The sequence below is a fragment of the Tachypleus tridentatus genome, chromosome 1 (assembly GCF_004210375.1).
Source record: "Tachypleus tridentatus isolate NWPU-2018 chromosome 1, ASM421037v1, whole genome shotgun sequence".
NCBI lineage: Eukaryota > Metazoa > Arthropoda > Merostomata > Xiphosura > Limulidae > Tachypleus > Tachypleus tridentatus.
In genome coordinates this window covers 74,917,099-74,933,637 of record NC_134825.1, presented here as the reverse complement: position 1 = coordinate 74,933,637, position 16,539 = coordinate 74,917,099, and the positions used below count along the sequence as shown (strand labels likewise).

The following is a 16,539-nucleotide window of genomic DNA, read 5'->3' as shown; positions in this document are numbered from 1 at the left end:
AACGTTACAAAAAAAGCTGAAGCTTTTGTTGTTCATTGTAATCTATTGACTATATATATACATATTTATTTATTCAGTAATTTAGGTTAGGTTAGGGTCAAAATTTAGGTTTCAGGCTACTTTCAAAAAACAATGGAAGGTAAATCACAGATGGAACATCAAAATGTTATTGATATTCATATTCAGTGCAAGAGAAACTCAGTGGAAGTGTTTGAGTTCAGTAAACAGTTAATATTTATTGTGTCTTCCTTTTGTTTTAATAACTGTAGACAGTCTTCCAGGCATTATTGCAACATATTTAATTAAGGCGTCCTTTGGGATTTTGCTTTAAATGTCTTTCATTCACTCTCATAAAGCTTCTTTAGAAATAAATGTTTATTTGTAAATGTTCTGATCTAACAAATCCCAGATTTGCACAATTGGGTTGAGAGTGGGGCTCTGTGGAGCCTATTGTATTGTTTGAATGACTCCAATTTCTTTCTTAGCTAAGTAATTTCTGCATAGATTAGATGAGTGTTTGAGGTCATTATTTTCTTGGTAAAAGAATCCTTTACCAATAATACTTAAACCACTGGATATGCCATAACTGACCAATATTTAATGGTAATTGTGCGAGTCTATTCTTCCATGTATTTTGCAAATGTTTCCTGTAGCCTGAGCAGAAAAATACCCCCAAACCATCACACACCTCCCCCATGACTTATGGTACACGCTTGTGCAAATTAATTGAAACAAGACGGAAAATTACGATTTTTTTCAATTTTTTTGCGTTTTATTTCTGAGAATCCAAAAATTACTCACAAATTAACACATGATATGACCGTCTTTATTTTTCAGAAGATCGTTAATCCGCTTTGGCATCGAGTTTACGAGTTGACTGCAATTTTTACTAATTTTTGGATCGCGGTACCACACCTCAATTATGACCTCAGTTAGCTTATCTTTCGTAGTACAGTCTTTTCCCCGAAATCTTTCTTTACAAATCGCTCAAAGATTTTCAATAGGATTTAAGTCCGGAGAGTTCCAGGCCAGTCCAGCACCTTTATTCGCTTTGTTGTCATAAAATTCTTCACAAGTTTCAATGTGTGGCACAGAGCCAGATCTTGCCGGAAATCTCTTTTTCAATTCTGGAACGACTCTTCTCTGCAAAACTTCGATGTACTGTAGTCCTCGCATCATACCTTCTACGATATGTAAGCCTCCGACGACATAGTAGCTGAAAAAGCCCCAAAACATCTTCTTCAAGGGATGTTTTACGAACTGATTGATGTGAGATTCTCGAAGTTTCTCACCTGGAGATCTACGAGCATGCAGACTTCTTTGACCCTGTACGAAGAAATGAGTGTCGTCACTGAATAACACCTTCCTCCATTGTTCTTGCGTCCAGTTCTTGTATTTCAGACCCCATTGATACCGTTTTTTCTTCATTGAGTTAGTAAGAAGTTGTTTTTTGACTGGTATACTGCTCTTCTAACGCAATTTCGAATGGCGTAATATTCCTCAAAATTTCGTTATATATCTCAAAAATAGATCGGCCGTACTGTAAAAAACAGATAATGACGCCGTCTGTGTGAAAAAAGGACCATTAAAGGAAATCAGCGGGTTCAGTGAGCCTACACCGGCCGCCATGCTGAAAATATTGTATAATGACCATTTGTTTCAATTAATTTGCACAAGGATGTAGATGCTATGAATTGAAACAAGTATCTTTCATCTTTCTTCCGCCGGATATAGAGTCTATTCTTTGAACCAGATATTTCCAACTTGGACTCATTTGTCTGTAACATCATGTTCTGATCATCAACAGCCAAGTTTTGTACTTTTTAGCAATTTCAGTCTCTTGATAATATTTAGAGACTAAATAAAAGATTTTTAACGTCTACAAGATCGAATATTTCGCTCTCGTTGAGTCTTATTGGTACTGTAGATCTGGACACTTTTCTGTCATTTGGTACATGGTTGTTTATTTCATGCTTGAAATCAGTGACAGTCAGAAAACTGTCTCAAGAGCTGCATAAACGAAGATACTTAACATCAGTATCATTGAGTTTATGTGTTATTCCTTTCCAATTTTCAAATTTATCTGCCTCGGCTTTGCCATCTAGTGTGAACTTGATAGTATTTGAGTAGCATTTGAAGTATGCAGCAATTTGTCAGAGAGTCCAACCAGCATCACATAAAGCTTTTATGTTAATTCTATGCTCTATTGACAATTCTCTACGATTTTTGAACAATACACAATATATAGTGTTAAACACTTTTTTTTATCAAGGTTTATTTGTGAAGTACTATTACATTGATTTCTTCTAACATATACCGCCGGTAGTGCCATATACCAGTTAACTTTTTATATAGTTAAACCACTGCATGGAGTACCATGACAGTTAATTCGGACCCTAAATTTGATTCGTATGGCCTATCCTTAGTACAAGTATGTGGGAATTCTAAAGAGTGACAAGTATTTTCAACCTGACTCATTCATATGTCAACAGGGATCAGTGAAGCATTACCATAGAGTTGAAATTTATATTCCACAATAGTAGAGAAAAATTAGCCACGTACAATGGAAAGAATAATAAATGTATTATCTTATTATAACACTATTTTACAGTATGTATACAAGCACATCTACAAAAATGCATACCTTTCGGTTATTCCGGCTATAACGAAAATGGTTGCTCTTCTATGACAACTCCCTTTCACGAGAAGTCAGTCACTCTGTGTATGATGCCATATGTCGTGTTGAATAAAGCTGTTGTTTTTTTCCTGAGTAGTTATTACACTGTTTTATTTTGTAGCAGTTGATTTATTTTGTATGAGAATCAGATTCTTTATATCATTTGTGCAATTAGTGGAATATATATATATATATATTCTCAGCTCTCTTTCAGAAAGAAAAATGAACTATCTATTAGTTATTCTCATAAATACTAATATTGTTACATTACTTTTTATTTCATCATGGAAATTTTGTAAATGAGGGGAAATATAACAACTTCCATAGGTTATGTCACGTGTTAAATCATTCAAGCAATTATGCACTGTAACCACGTGTTTACCGGATATATGTTTTTGGTATATGGTGTCCAACCTGGCAAAGAGTGATTCTTTATTATATCAGCATTTCACACTCGCACTTTTGTGTTGAAAACGTTTAAATTGATCTGTGACATCTAATTAAACAGTGGACGCGATTAAACTTTCTACTTGTAACATGTGATACGGTACCTGCATTATCTATATATATATATATATATATATATATATTAAAAAGAAAAAATAAAGAATTGCGAAGGCGCTATGGCTTATCTTAAACTTGCTAAGACATATATTCTTATCAACAGTTTATGAAATTTCTCTCCCTCTGAAAATAATAAATAGGTGATAAATACAGGTTGACAAATGTAATAATACAAGTATAAGAACAGCCACTAGTCGTTACAGGACTTGCGAATAAACACAAGTGATAACACTTAAATTCATACGTATCAAATACTGATGCTTCATATAATATTTTTATATGAATTAAAAACAAAATGATATACACACTCTATCTGTACTTACACTACATTAAATATATTAAACATGAAATTTTTCACAGAAAAAATTACTTCTAGTTATTATTATTTGGAGAAGTTACGCATGGCGATTTTCTAATTTAAAACACGTTCATTATGCTAAAAGGGTTCTCTTACGTTCAACCAAAATCAATGTCAGCCCCTTTTCCCCCCAGGTGTACGATAAGAATGCTGTTAGTGTCTCATGTGGATTCGCAAAATTGAGTTCCCTGATGGAAGATGTGTTAGGGAGTGCGATATCATGGCTAACCCTGATAACAAAGTGTCAAATCAGTTCAGCTTCTGACATCGACCGATTTGATCACTCGCCCGAGGGCGTCAGAAAGCTACGTCAATGACACAGATTCTTGATGATTAGTTCTTCCACACGTTGTCACAGCTTCCCTCATGAAAAATGACTCTCCACAAATTCTACTGTACGTAGAAGCAAAGTGTTCAATTAATGTAAAGGCGTCCTAGTGTCTACATTTTTTTTTCGTCTGCGTACTTGCATCATTTACGTTTATAAATTCATTTTTTCTTCTTTATGTTATACTTGTAGTGGTAGCTTCAAGGTCTAATATTCCTTAGCAATGCTAATATGTTTGGTTATAAAAGGTTTTCTTAACCTCCTGGTTCCAAGAGTTTAATTGGTTCGCTATAAAAAAGTATAATTTTTAAGTTCGTAGACTTTTCGCCATTTCATATCGGTATTGAAATGGAAAGTAGTGATGATGGTTAACTCTGGTAGTTTTTTTATTAGATACAAATTTCCTTAATGCTTTCGTGATCTGTTATTCTTTTTTAATTAAGCGCAAAGCTGTACAATTTGTGACTTGTAAGTGATGAAGTATCAAACTAACTCCCTATTTACCGGTGTGGTATATATGGTATATTAAAAGATTAGCATTACGTACCATTACAAGAGAAAACATAAAGCGGTTAAAGAAATAAATTCGGCATGACTTATGTTGTCCATTTCCACATTTCAACGCAGAAATAAAGTAATTTTGGGAAATACAATGTAATTCGTAAATTTGGCTAAATTTAATATATCTGTTTCTGAGTGCCAGCTCAGATCCGAAAGTTTCTAGTCTTGTACGATTATTTAATGCCTTCTTGATAATAACAAAAAAGCAAAAGGTTATACATGATACAAAAGGCATTTTTGCTGTACGGCCATAATGTTGTATACTATTTTGAGGCTGTAATTTTATTGTGAATGGGAACCCTATGGCTGACACCGTGGAAACAATTACTGAGAACACCAAAACGGGAAATTGAAATAATTAAACAAAATTACCCAATTAAACACTAATAGTTTCCTTTATTTTTTGTTTTGAATTAAACAACTACACAATGGTCTATCTGTGCTCTGCACATCACGGGTATCGAAACACGGTTTTTAGCGATGTGAGTCCGCAGATATACTATTACTAGGGGGCCTTCTTTATTTAACGACTTATTCTTTTTCCATCATCCGCTGCGAGGACGAACGCACAGAAATATTTGCGCATGTGGTTGGTTTGAAAGGAGCACACTTTTGTGCTTATATAAGAGTCCTATGACTGGAGGCATTCTAAATCCGTGTGGAAATGTGGAAATATCGGCGGAAATTATAAATATATATCTGCCGACAAATTTAGAAACTCTGCACAATTATATGGCGCATTACTATCACTTTAATATTTGCAGTTATACCAGCCTGAATTTACCACTAGCAGTGAAGGTGCCAACCCACCTGATGACCCAGAACAAAGAAGCTTCTACAGTTTGCCTGTCACTTAAAGTTAATACTATTTATTATTAGTTGTAATTATTATTAATTGTATGTATTATGTAATAATAACATATCTATATATATATATTATATTAGCATCTCAGAGGCTCTTCTGGTAGAATTTATTATATAGAAAAATGTAAACCAATTAGACTTCACTATGTGAAGCATTTTGTCAGTAAAATAAAAATATAAATATGCAGTTTATCTATACATTATAAGTAATTCTCTAATAAATGGTATATTTTAAAGTACAGTAATGTGGCTTAAAATTCCACTATTAGTTGGTAAAAGAGGAGCCCAAGAGTTGGCAGTGGGTGGTGATGACTACCTGCCTTCCCTCTAGTCTTACACTGCTAAATTAGGAACGGCTAGCACAGATAGCCCTCGCGTAGCTTTGTGCGAACTCCAAAACAAACCAAACATTATGTTTAAAGTACATGACACACATTAATAATAATACAAGTTAAGTAACTGATGTACAAGAAATTGTATACACACACAGTAGTCTACATAAGTGTTAAGACATTCTTTCCATTTCATGAAGTTAATTCTTCCAACCCATTACAGAATGTAAATTTCAACACTATGGTAATGCTTCAGTGATCCATACTGACACTGAATAAACCAAGGTGAGAATACTAATCATTCTTCAGAATTCCCATATATTTGTACCAAGGGCAAGTCATAAAATGTCTGCTTCATTCAACATACTGATCAAGTTTAGGGCCTGAATTAACTGTCATGGTACCATATGTGGTGTCTTAACTATATAGAAAGAAACTAACAAGGTATCGGCATATGATAGAAGAAATCAGTTTAAAAGCACTTCAAATGTAAACTTTGATAAAAACATTACTTAAAACTCTTAAGTTTTTTGTTTTTTTTTGTCATGCCATAGCCCAAAAAGCGTAGAGAATTGTCAGTAGAATAGATAATTTGCACAAAAGCTTTACATGATACTGGTTGAACTCTGACAAATTGCTACAGACCTGAAATGCTCCCAGAACATTTTTAAGTACACACTTGATCATGAGACCAAAAGAGGTAAATATGAAAATAGGAAATGAAAAGGCAGAACATTTAAACTCGATAATATTTATGTTAAGTATCTTAGTTTATGTAACCTGCGAGATAGAAGGAAGACTGTCACTGATCTCAAGCATGAGATAAACAATAATGTACCAAATAAGATAAAAGTATCCAGATCTACAGTATCAAGAAGACTCAAAGGGAATGGAATATTTGGTTGTGTAGCAGTTTAAAAAAACATTTAATTTGGTGTCCAAACATTGTCAAGAGACTGACATTGCCAAAAATTACAAAATTTGGCTATTGGCAATTAGAAAAGGGTGTTACGAACGGATGAGTCGAAGTTTAAAATATTTGGTTCAAAGCATCGGCTGTGCGTCCGGCGGAAAAAAAAAAAGATGAAAGATACTTATTTTAATGCATAGCACTTACCATGAAGCATGGGGGAGGTTTGTGATGGTTTGGAGGTATTTTTCTGCTAAGGCGACAGGAAATACTGTAAAATAGATAGAATAATGAACCAGCACAACTACATCCAGACACCGACCAGTCATGGTATATCCAGTGATTTTACGTATTCTTCGTAACGAATTCGACTACCAAGAAGGTAATGACCCCAAACACTCATTCAACTTTGAAAGTAGCCTAAAGTATAATTTTTGACTTTGTCTTCACACTTTTACACAGTATTGTATATAAAAGTAAGTGGAGGACAAGCCCCTACTTGCCTAGCTTATGTTAAGAACACGGCTTTACATCTGACCTGACGAACGTGGTGCCTAATTTGACCTCACCTGAGATTATAGTTCGGATTACAAACGTGAATGATTCCTTTTATATTATATATTGACATTAAACACATCGTCTAATCTAAGTATTTCTTTATTAAGTTTTATAGCGTTATGCTTTTTGATCAAACAGTACTGTACGACAGTTTGTTAACTTGACTAGTGTATTCATATATAATGCAGATTCAAGTGTATGTTCCAGGCGTATGCCCCCATGTAGCAAAGTGGTATGTCTGCGGACTCACACCGCTAAAAATTGAGTTTCGATACCCGTGGTGAGCAGAGCACAGATAGGCCATTGTGTAGCTTTGTGCTTAATTCTAAACAAACAAACAAACACATCCAGGCACATATGAACTATCACGTAAATGGAACAATTCAATAATTTAACTTCTATGAACTTCAAAAATTATAAACATAAATCTTCAAATTGTGACTTTGTTATACATTCACCTCATCTGCTTACTTTACATAAATTGTCTCTGTTCTGTCTTTATCTTTATCTTCCTTCATAGTCAAACAGTTTTCATTTTAATCTTGCATTTAGCTCTGTTTTCGACTTTTAAATGGCAATTCGTTCTCGCTGTGTTTGGTACATACATGCAGATATATTTGGATCAAATCTCAGATAGAAGAATATAAAGAGATACAGTGTGTGTATCTCTTTATAAATGTTACTCTAAAGATTTATATATGTATATAGCTTTGTTCGCGGCGAATGCATATAGAGTATCGGAGATCATCACTTGGGTTCTTTGTTTTGGTTGTTGGTTAACTCCTTTTATTTTCATTTATGGCTATTATTACATTTATGGCTATTATGTTCCTTAGTCAATACGTATAAGTAAATAAGCATAGGACTTTCACATACATTAAAGATATATATATATATATATCCCAGGAGGAGCTCCTTCGAACACCGTTCGAAACCATATGGTTTAAGTGTGTGTGTTTTTTCTTCAAGCAAAGCGGCATCAGGCTATCTGCCATGTTCACCGAAGGGAATCAAACCACTGATTTTAGCATTCTAAATCCGTAGACTTACCGCTGTCCAAACGGGAACGCTTTGAGAGAAAAACGCTTTCTTTGAAATACGAGTTTCTACTTCGTTTGTCTCTATTTTATTAATGGGTTTATTTGAATATTTCGGGTTATAGTTTAAGTTTCAGTGTGAGCGATGATTTAAGCTGTATTTCTAGAGATAACGCATGTCTTTTTCTGCTGTTAATGTAAAAGAGCCAGATAAATCTTTTCATTCTATGAATGTATTATTAGTGTTTCATTAAGAAGTGCAATATATAAGAAGTGTCGATACACTGGATCCCGTACAATACACTCTGCCATGACAAAATACTGTTTACTTCTTACATATATAACCAAAGTGAAATCTACCATAGCATGTTAATTATTTTTATACTAAAGCTGTTTGTTATATTTATATTTATCGAGTAGATTTCATATTAGTATTTTAAATTTTTAGAATATCACAGCATGATGTCTGGTATAAAGTCGTGTACATATCGGAGAAGTGTGATGTCAAACGCTGAAAGCTGACGATGCGGTAGACCAATAGGCCTAATATTCGATTTAAAAGAAAATCATTCTGGCCTGGAGATGTTATCACGAATATTAGGCCCATAAGAGCGATGTTAAAAATATATACGGCTCTTCAAAATTAGTCTGTAAATGAATATAAAAACATTAACATGTTATAAATAAGAAGTCATATTTCAACTTGTTATTTTAAATCATATATATATAAATAAACATAAAAATAATAAACGGGACCTCACCAGTGTTATTTTTTTAACAATTATAGTGTACAGTTACTAGGTTTGAAGTTAGTGACTACGGTATTGCTTTCATAAAAACTGGCGAGTTAAATTCTAAACGTACGTTAATTTAGAAAAGCACATTCAGGATGTAGATTGTAGATATAAGTAGTTAATTGCAATGTAACATATTTTGAAATTACAATCGTGATGTTTGTAAGCAAGTTATTAAAAAATAATTAAAACATACAGGATGGCTGAGAAGTAAAACATGCATAGAATAAATTATTTCCTGTGGTAATATCTGTTTAGAAATCAGAACACACATGTAAACTGAATACGTTTGTTTAAAGAGGCCTATTTTTTTGTGGAAATTACTGCTGGTATCTCTTCTGTACTGATGCAAACAATTACATTAATAATACATCACAAGCCAGTTACTCTTCGGTCACCCTGTAGAATGCTATTTAAATGAATAAAATAGTTTGTTACATATTTTCAAATATAGCTTACGGAAATTTGGCCAACATTTTGAGTGCTCAAGGCAAGAAGACTAAAGCAGAATGGGCTTACAAGAAAGCACTGAGTTATCGATCAAATATGGCGGATGTCCATTATAATCTGTAGGTATTCTGGACTAGCCTCGTTTTGTTACAATAAGTTACCGTTTGAAATTCAGTTTTAACAATGGTTTAATGCTGTTTTAAAAGTAGTTTATATTAAACGTTTGGAATTGTTTTAAGAGTGATTTAAGGTTCAAAATTTGGAAAGCAGTTTTAACAGTCATTTAATGTTAAAAGTTTAAAATTCGGTTTTAACGATGGTTTAATACTAAAAGTTTGGAACCCACTTTTAATAATGGTTTAGTGTTATATGTTTGAAATCGAAATTTTATACATTGTATTATCTGTAAAAAATATTATCATTATTTAGTGCCCATTAATATTCTTAAATAAATTATTTAACTTTCGTATGCAAATTTGTATCTCTATCAGTTTGAAATACAAACTAATAAATTTACTCAAATCGTAGTTTTGCAGTTCACAGCTAACCATGCATCTTAACAATAGTATAAACGTTATGCACAAATAGGAAAGTTTCTGACACTTACACTAAATACCTAATAAAATATTTTAATAAATCATTTTTTGATAGATTTGTTTTGATTATTATTTTCACGTAAATTGACAGTTATGTCTTGATCTGATTATGACGTATATAAATAAACGAGCAACCCTTTTCTTTATCTGTCCATACCAGAGGCATATTGCTTCAAGAACAAGGACGGCACGAAGAAGCCTTACAGAGTTACAAGCTGGCAATCCAATTTCGACCTCGACTGGCAAGTATGTGTTCAGTTTTTTGGTTCCTGTGTTAGTATTAACATCATTAATTAAAACACTTAAAGAACTTGATAGTATCGTCATATTTTCTTTCTTTTTTTTTTTACAGAATCTTTTTGCCTTCGATCGATGTTATTCTTTCGGTCGTCTGTTGATGTTTATATTATATAGAAAGAATACTGGTCTAACTGAATATATCTTAATTTCTCTTTAAAACGATTGAGGGATATATTCTGTATTCTGGCTACGATAATGCACTTGTACTGTTTATTAAATGAAGTCAGTAGTTTCCCTACGTTCGTCTTAATTTATGCACAATGACAGCAATTAAAATATAAGTGCCCACAAATATTTTTAGAAGCTAGGCCCTATATGTTAAGCCACAAATCAATAGTATCGCATATAGAAATGTAAGAATGTCACAATCTGGAAGTGGAAACGATAAGATACATCTGAAGCAGATCCCACGCAGCGGTAAAAGTAACCAGGCCATCAGAATTAAACTCTTATTCACAAACATCAAGTAAAATGATTGTTTGTTTCTTTCTTTTTAATTTCGCGCAAAGCTACTCGAGGGCTATCTGCTCTAGCCGTCCATAATTTAGCAGTGTAAGACTAGAGGGAAGGCAGCTAGTCATCACCACCTACCGCCAACTCTTGGACTATTTTACCAACGAATAGTGGGATTGATCGTCACATTATAAAGCCCCCACGGCTGAAAGGGTGAGCATGCTTGGTGTGATGGGGATTCGAACCCGCGACCCTCGGATTACGATTCGAGTGCCTTAACTACCTGGCCATTTCGGGCCCAAGTGAAATGAACCTGTGACTTAAAATTTGAAACAAATACATGTGTTGAAGTCCATAACTCCTATCAACTGTATCTGCTATTCGCTGTTTGTGGCTAGTGATGAAAAGGTGAATTTTCTAATGAAGCTTGAAAGCAATAAAAACAGTAACTAAACACAGACTACGGGGAAGGGTGGTAAATGAAGCTTATCTACTGAAAATTGCATTCTATCCTCAGTAACGATCATATCTCCATAAAAACACTATAAAATTTAAGCTTACTAGGGACAAAATACGCTATTAAGTAAATAATAAACATTTTTATTTACCTCTCTGTTCCAATAACATGGTGAATTGCGTAATCTCCTTTCTAACTTATAAGTTTTTATAATAGTTACGCAAGCGATCTTAACTTTTAATAAGCATATGCTCGTCAGTCAATGTTACCTTGTCACGAGATAAGAACAGTCATGATATGATTAAAATAACTTACAATAAAAATACGAGCTCATTTTAAAAGAAGACACAGCAATTATATTAAAATGCATGGAGAAGATAGCGTGCTACAATAGCAATTATTCTATAACTTCGATTTTATTTTTTTCCAATAACAAAGCTTGTATTTTGTGTATGCTTGAGCACATAAAATTTAGTTACTTTTAAATGTTCGAAAAGTTGGTGCGAAACGTGTGACATATGTAATGCATTGGTAGAAAACAGGTTAGTTTTTAGATCAGTATTTTGTTCTATTTCATGTCTTCTTCTCTTAGAGTACTTATTTGAACTGTAAAGGAAAAAGAAGAATTGCTCGCAGATGCAAAATACAAACTGACAATTTAAAATTGCGTGGCTGTACGGAGTGTTTGTATCCGCAGAGAGACATAATCGTTTCTGTTGTTTCTCCTTTTTTCTTCCGAACGCTTTTCAATCTTTTCACTTCTTCATTTTTTAGCGAACTGACTTCAAACGTAATAAAACTATATATTTGTTCAATACGCCCAGATACATTTTCCTTTGGGCCGGTATGTCCAGGCTGTTAGGGGCGCGTGTTCGAATCTCCGTCATACCAAACATGCTCGCCCATTCAGCTATGGGAGCATTATAATGTGACGGTCAATCCCACTATTCGATGGTAAAAGAGTGGGCTGTATGTGGTGATAACTAGCTACCTTCCCTCTAGTCTTACACTGCTAAGTTAGGAACGGCTGGTGCAGACATCTCTCGCGTACCTTTGCTCGAAATTAAAAAAACAAACAAACTAACATTTTCCTTTTTTTATGTAGACCAATTAAAGGAATTTGTGGAGTCAAAGGTCTCACAACCCAAAAACTATTTATTTTGGACTAATGTGCCCAACAGTCAAGATAAAAATTAAGTATATAAATATTTGATGCGTTCAACACACTGACGTACAGAAAAGTTAGATTTGCCCATTTTGAATTTTGAATAGGAAGGACAGAATTCACGTAAAATAATAATGTTGTGGATCTTGGTTAATTACTCGGCCTTATGTTTTCAAATTATGGTATGATTTAGTACAAAGATACTTTTTTGCAGGTCCCACACATTGACAAACAAAAATGTTAGACTTGCCCATCTGTAATAGTTACAAGTATGATGACAAAATTAAAATTTACATAGCGAAACAAGTAGGGCTAGATATATACGTGACCTAGCAAACTAAAGTAATATAGAAAGTTTTAAAGCTACCAAAAGCATTGAACCAAGAAAGTAAAAACTAAAAACTGAGTCACTTCAAATTTAAATTTTTTTATCCCTACTTTGACTCAGACTAACGTAATTGCTGTGATTTGTCAAAGTAGGGATAACAATTTTGGAATTTTAATTAACTCGTGTTTTTAGTTTTACATTCTTGTTTTATTACTTTTATGGCATTAAAACTTTTGATATTACCAAATCTACTTGTTTTTATAAAATTTATCAATTTTATTATACTTGTTTGTTTCCTTTTATTAGCTAAGTTTCTGTGCTGTAGCAATGGCAAATATGGGACGACCATATATGCGATTCTATTTATTTCTCATCAGGATCTCTACCAACCTACCATCAAATCTAATTATATCCCCAAAGTAGAAAATCGTCTTTTATAATCATAAGGATTGTAATTTTTTTCTATACACTCGTCTGGAAAAAAAAAACAACACTTACTCAGATGAAAATTAGTTTAAATATTAAAATAAATATGTATATAGTGATTTAGGCAGCTTTATAAGTACGATAAGCTTTACTTTACTTTTGCTCAGATAATGCTGTGAAATAACCTTTGTTGATATTCAGTTATTTTAAAGGTGATTTTAAATTGATTTTTGCCGCCATTTTGTTTCATTACGGTCCCTACTATTAAGTAATACCGTTCTTAATGATAGGGGTCAAAATGCACTAAAAGCATTATTTTAAAGTTTTTGAGAATAATTCCGCCGTATTTTGGCCTGTTTACATGAAATCTGATACAAAGATTCTTTTTTACAGATCCCATTCATATATATATCTATAGAAATTTGGAATATACCCATTTTTGGTTAATTTATGGGAGTCAAAAGTTAAATGAACTCATAATTTTTGGGGTTTGTGGTCAATTACTTAGCCTTGTTTCGACGATTTTACATGGAATTTGATACACATATACTCCTCCCAGATCTAAAACATAGATATAGACGATTTTGGGATTTTTGCCTCTTGCTCAATGTTTCAGCGAAAAGAATATATTTTTTTTTTTGTGAACTATTCATGTGTATATTTACTAACTTTTGTGGGATTTGATACAATCAGTGGAACAGACAGTTTTTTCATTTATCTGGTACCAAAATTCGCAACGTTAGGATAAAATGGCCTTTGTTTCATTCATTTTCAAACATATTTCTTTCGTCGGCATATATTGGCCTCTTTAATGCTGGTTGAATTTATATATAACTTTGTTTTTGTTGTAATTACCTTTTTTTTTTAAGTTAGAATGAAGAAAGGTAGACTCTTACACTCGCTTGTTTCTTTTTAAGAAATTTATTTCGGTGTTTATGAGCTGAAACGGATATTAAAGCTAAATATTACACATAAAAACAATTTTTGTTACTGTCATTATAAAAAAGGTCAAAAAGTTCTGCAATCATTACTTGAATTACAGAAATTTTTCGACGTGTCAGTAACTATTTTGAAATGTATGTAGGAATGCAGTTCACACATAAATACCACAGAAAATATTGCTTCAGTTTCTTTTGCTGTTGTTGTATGTGTGTGTGTGCGTGAAGAGAGTAATGCTAAAACTTTATAAAATAACCTGTAACCTATATATTTGGTTCCCGATGAATAGCTTCCAACAATTTGACAATGCAATAACGCTGCGTCATGACTTTTGACTGGATGAATACGTGACACATTTTCTTTCAGTATGGAGCAAAATGACACATCATTTCGATGTAAGGAGCTTTCACTGTCCTCCATATTCAACAACGGCGAAAAACGCTTACATAATACAGCGATAGACTACGAGATAGTTCAGAACTATGCCTTCTTCTACAGAGTAATGACTCACAACAGAAAATTCCAAAAAGCTATTGTAATAAAACTATGTATATCTGCTGGTACTGTTAACAGGATAGTAAACAAGGAATTTAAATAGAAGTCACCCACGCATTCAGCTGCGTCTCGAAACCAATAGCTATTTTCAAGAGAAAAACAACTACATAAAATTTAAATTACAAATAATTTGACCGCGCACCAAACTAAAAACAGCTAGAATAAACATTTGTATTTTTGGTGTGTGTTAGGGGTATCGAAGTCCATATTCAGTTGAGGGTCTATGGAAAGCTTAGGATAGATTGGCTATCTGAGATTGACTTTCCCATCTATTAAGGAAGATTGAGGAAATTAATGTGGGGTGGTAATGCACAGAGGAAATAGATATAAGGTAAAATAAGACATAAAACATCTACTCTCAAACAATGGCACAGCGGAATGTCTGCAAACTTACAACGCTAGAAAGCGGGTTTTGATACAAATGGTGGGCAAAGCACCAATAGCTCATTATGTAGCTTTTTGCTTAACCTAAACAAACAAAACAAACTCGTACAACGGCAAACATGCAAGGTAGAATCACAACCGAAATTAAAAATGTTCGGTCGACTATATTTAATCAGTTTTACTGGCCCCCCGCTAGTACAGCGGTATGTCTCCGGATTTACACCGCTAAAATCAGAGGTTCGATTCCCCTCGGTGGGTTGAGCAGATAACCTTTTGTGGCTTTGCTATAAAAAAAACACACACCCTTTATTTTTATAAATCGGCCCGGCAAGGCCAAGCGTGTTAAGGCGTGCGACTCGCAATCTGAGGGTCGCGGGTTCGCATCTCCGTCGCGCCAAACATACTCGCCCTTTCAGCCGTGGGAGCGTTATATTGTGACGGTCAATCCCACTATTCGTTGGTAAAAGAGCAGCCCAAGAGTTGGCGGTGGGTGGTGATGACTAGCTGCCTTCCCTCTAGTCTTACACTGCTAAATTAGGGACGGCTAGCACAGATAGCCCTCGAGTAGCTTTGTGCGAAATTCCAAAAACAACAAAATCATTTCCTGTGATGCTTCTCTTCAGAATCCACTGATACTTGAAGGCATAACATTTCCGTTTAATGAACAAATTTTAAGTAGGTCTCAGTGCAACTGTGATGTAAGACTCCCGTGTTATTAGTCCTGGCATGGCCAGGTTGTTTAGTCATTCAACTCGTAATCTGAGGGTTGCGAGTTCGAATCCTCGTCACACACCAAACATACTCGTCCTTTCAACCGTGGGGCGTTATAAGTGATGGGCAATCCCACTATTCGTTGGTAAAAGAGTAGCTCAAGAATTTTCGGTGGGTGGTGATTACTAGCTGCCTTATCTCTAGTCTTACACCGTTGAATTAGGGACGGTTAGCGCAGATAGTCCTTTAGCTCGAGGATCGTGTAATTGATTAGATACCCTTGCGAAACGGCCCTTTAGAATGAGGCTGGGACCTACAGGTCCGATGCCAGAGATTTTGCTGTGGGGAAACGGGAGTACCGAGAAAACCCACTTTCACGGCCTGGGCGCCGAATAGTCTACCCAGACCGTACCCGGAAGTAGCTGGGAAAGAAAAAAAAAAGACAAAAAAAAACAAACAAACAAACAAAATAAAACCCATGTTGTTGTTTCTTTGTTTTTCATTATTTTATTTGTACATCTTGAGTATGTCATATCACTTTGTTAGGTTTCATGTTAAATATAAATTTATAATTTTTTATTGAATTTCTTATGAATTTTTGTATTGAACTTTATTTTTGAAATCAATACTTTACGCTATTTTCGTTTAGCCTGCTAAATTTTCTTCTAATTTATTTAAAATCTGATCTTTATTTTTTAGTAAAAGAAAATATAAAGCCTAAAATAGCTTTCTGAACTGAGAAAAACAAACACCTTTTTCCTTCATTGTAGGCATGGCATGGCCAGGTAATCC

At 34.0% G+C, this 16,539-nt stretch overlaps 1 protein-coding gene across 3 annotated transcripts in view; it reads left to right on the top strand.

The window, feature by feature from the left end:
• LOC143252677 (protein O-mannosyl-transferase TMTC2-like) overlaps positions 1–16,539 on the top strand; it is a 304,308-nt gene that overhangs the window by 270,398 nt on the left and 17,371 nt on the right. For all 3 annotated transcript variants that reach the window (XM_076505193.1, XM_076505183.1, XM_076505201.1), the window contains 2 exons: positions 9,438–9,552; positions 10,190–10,275. In XM_076505193.1, the coding sequence (XP_076361308.1) occupies positions 9,438–9,552; positions 10,190–10,275 (201 nt within the window). The remainder of the gene's footprint in view (positions 1–9,437; positions 9,553–10,189; positions 10,276–16,539) is intronic.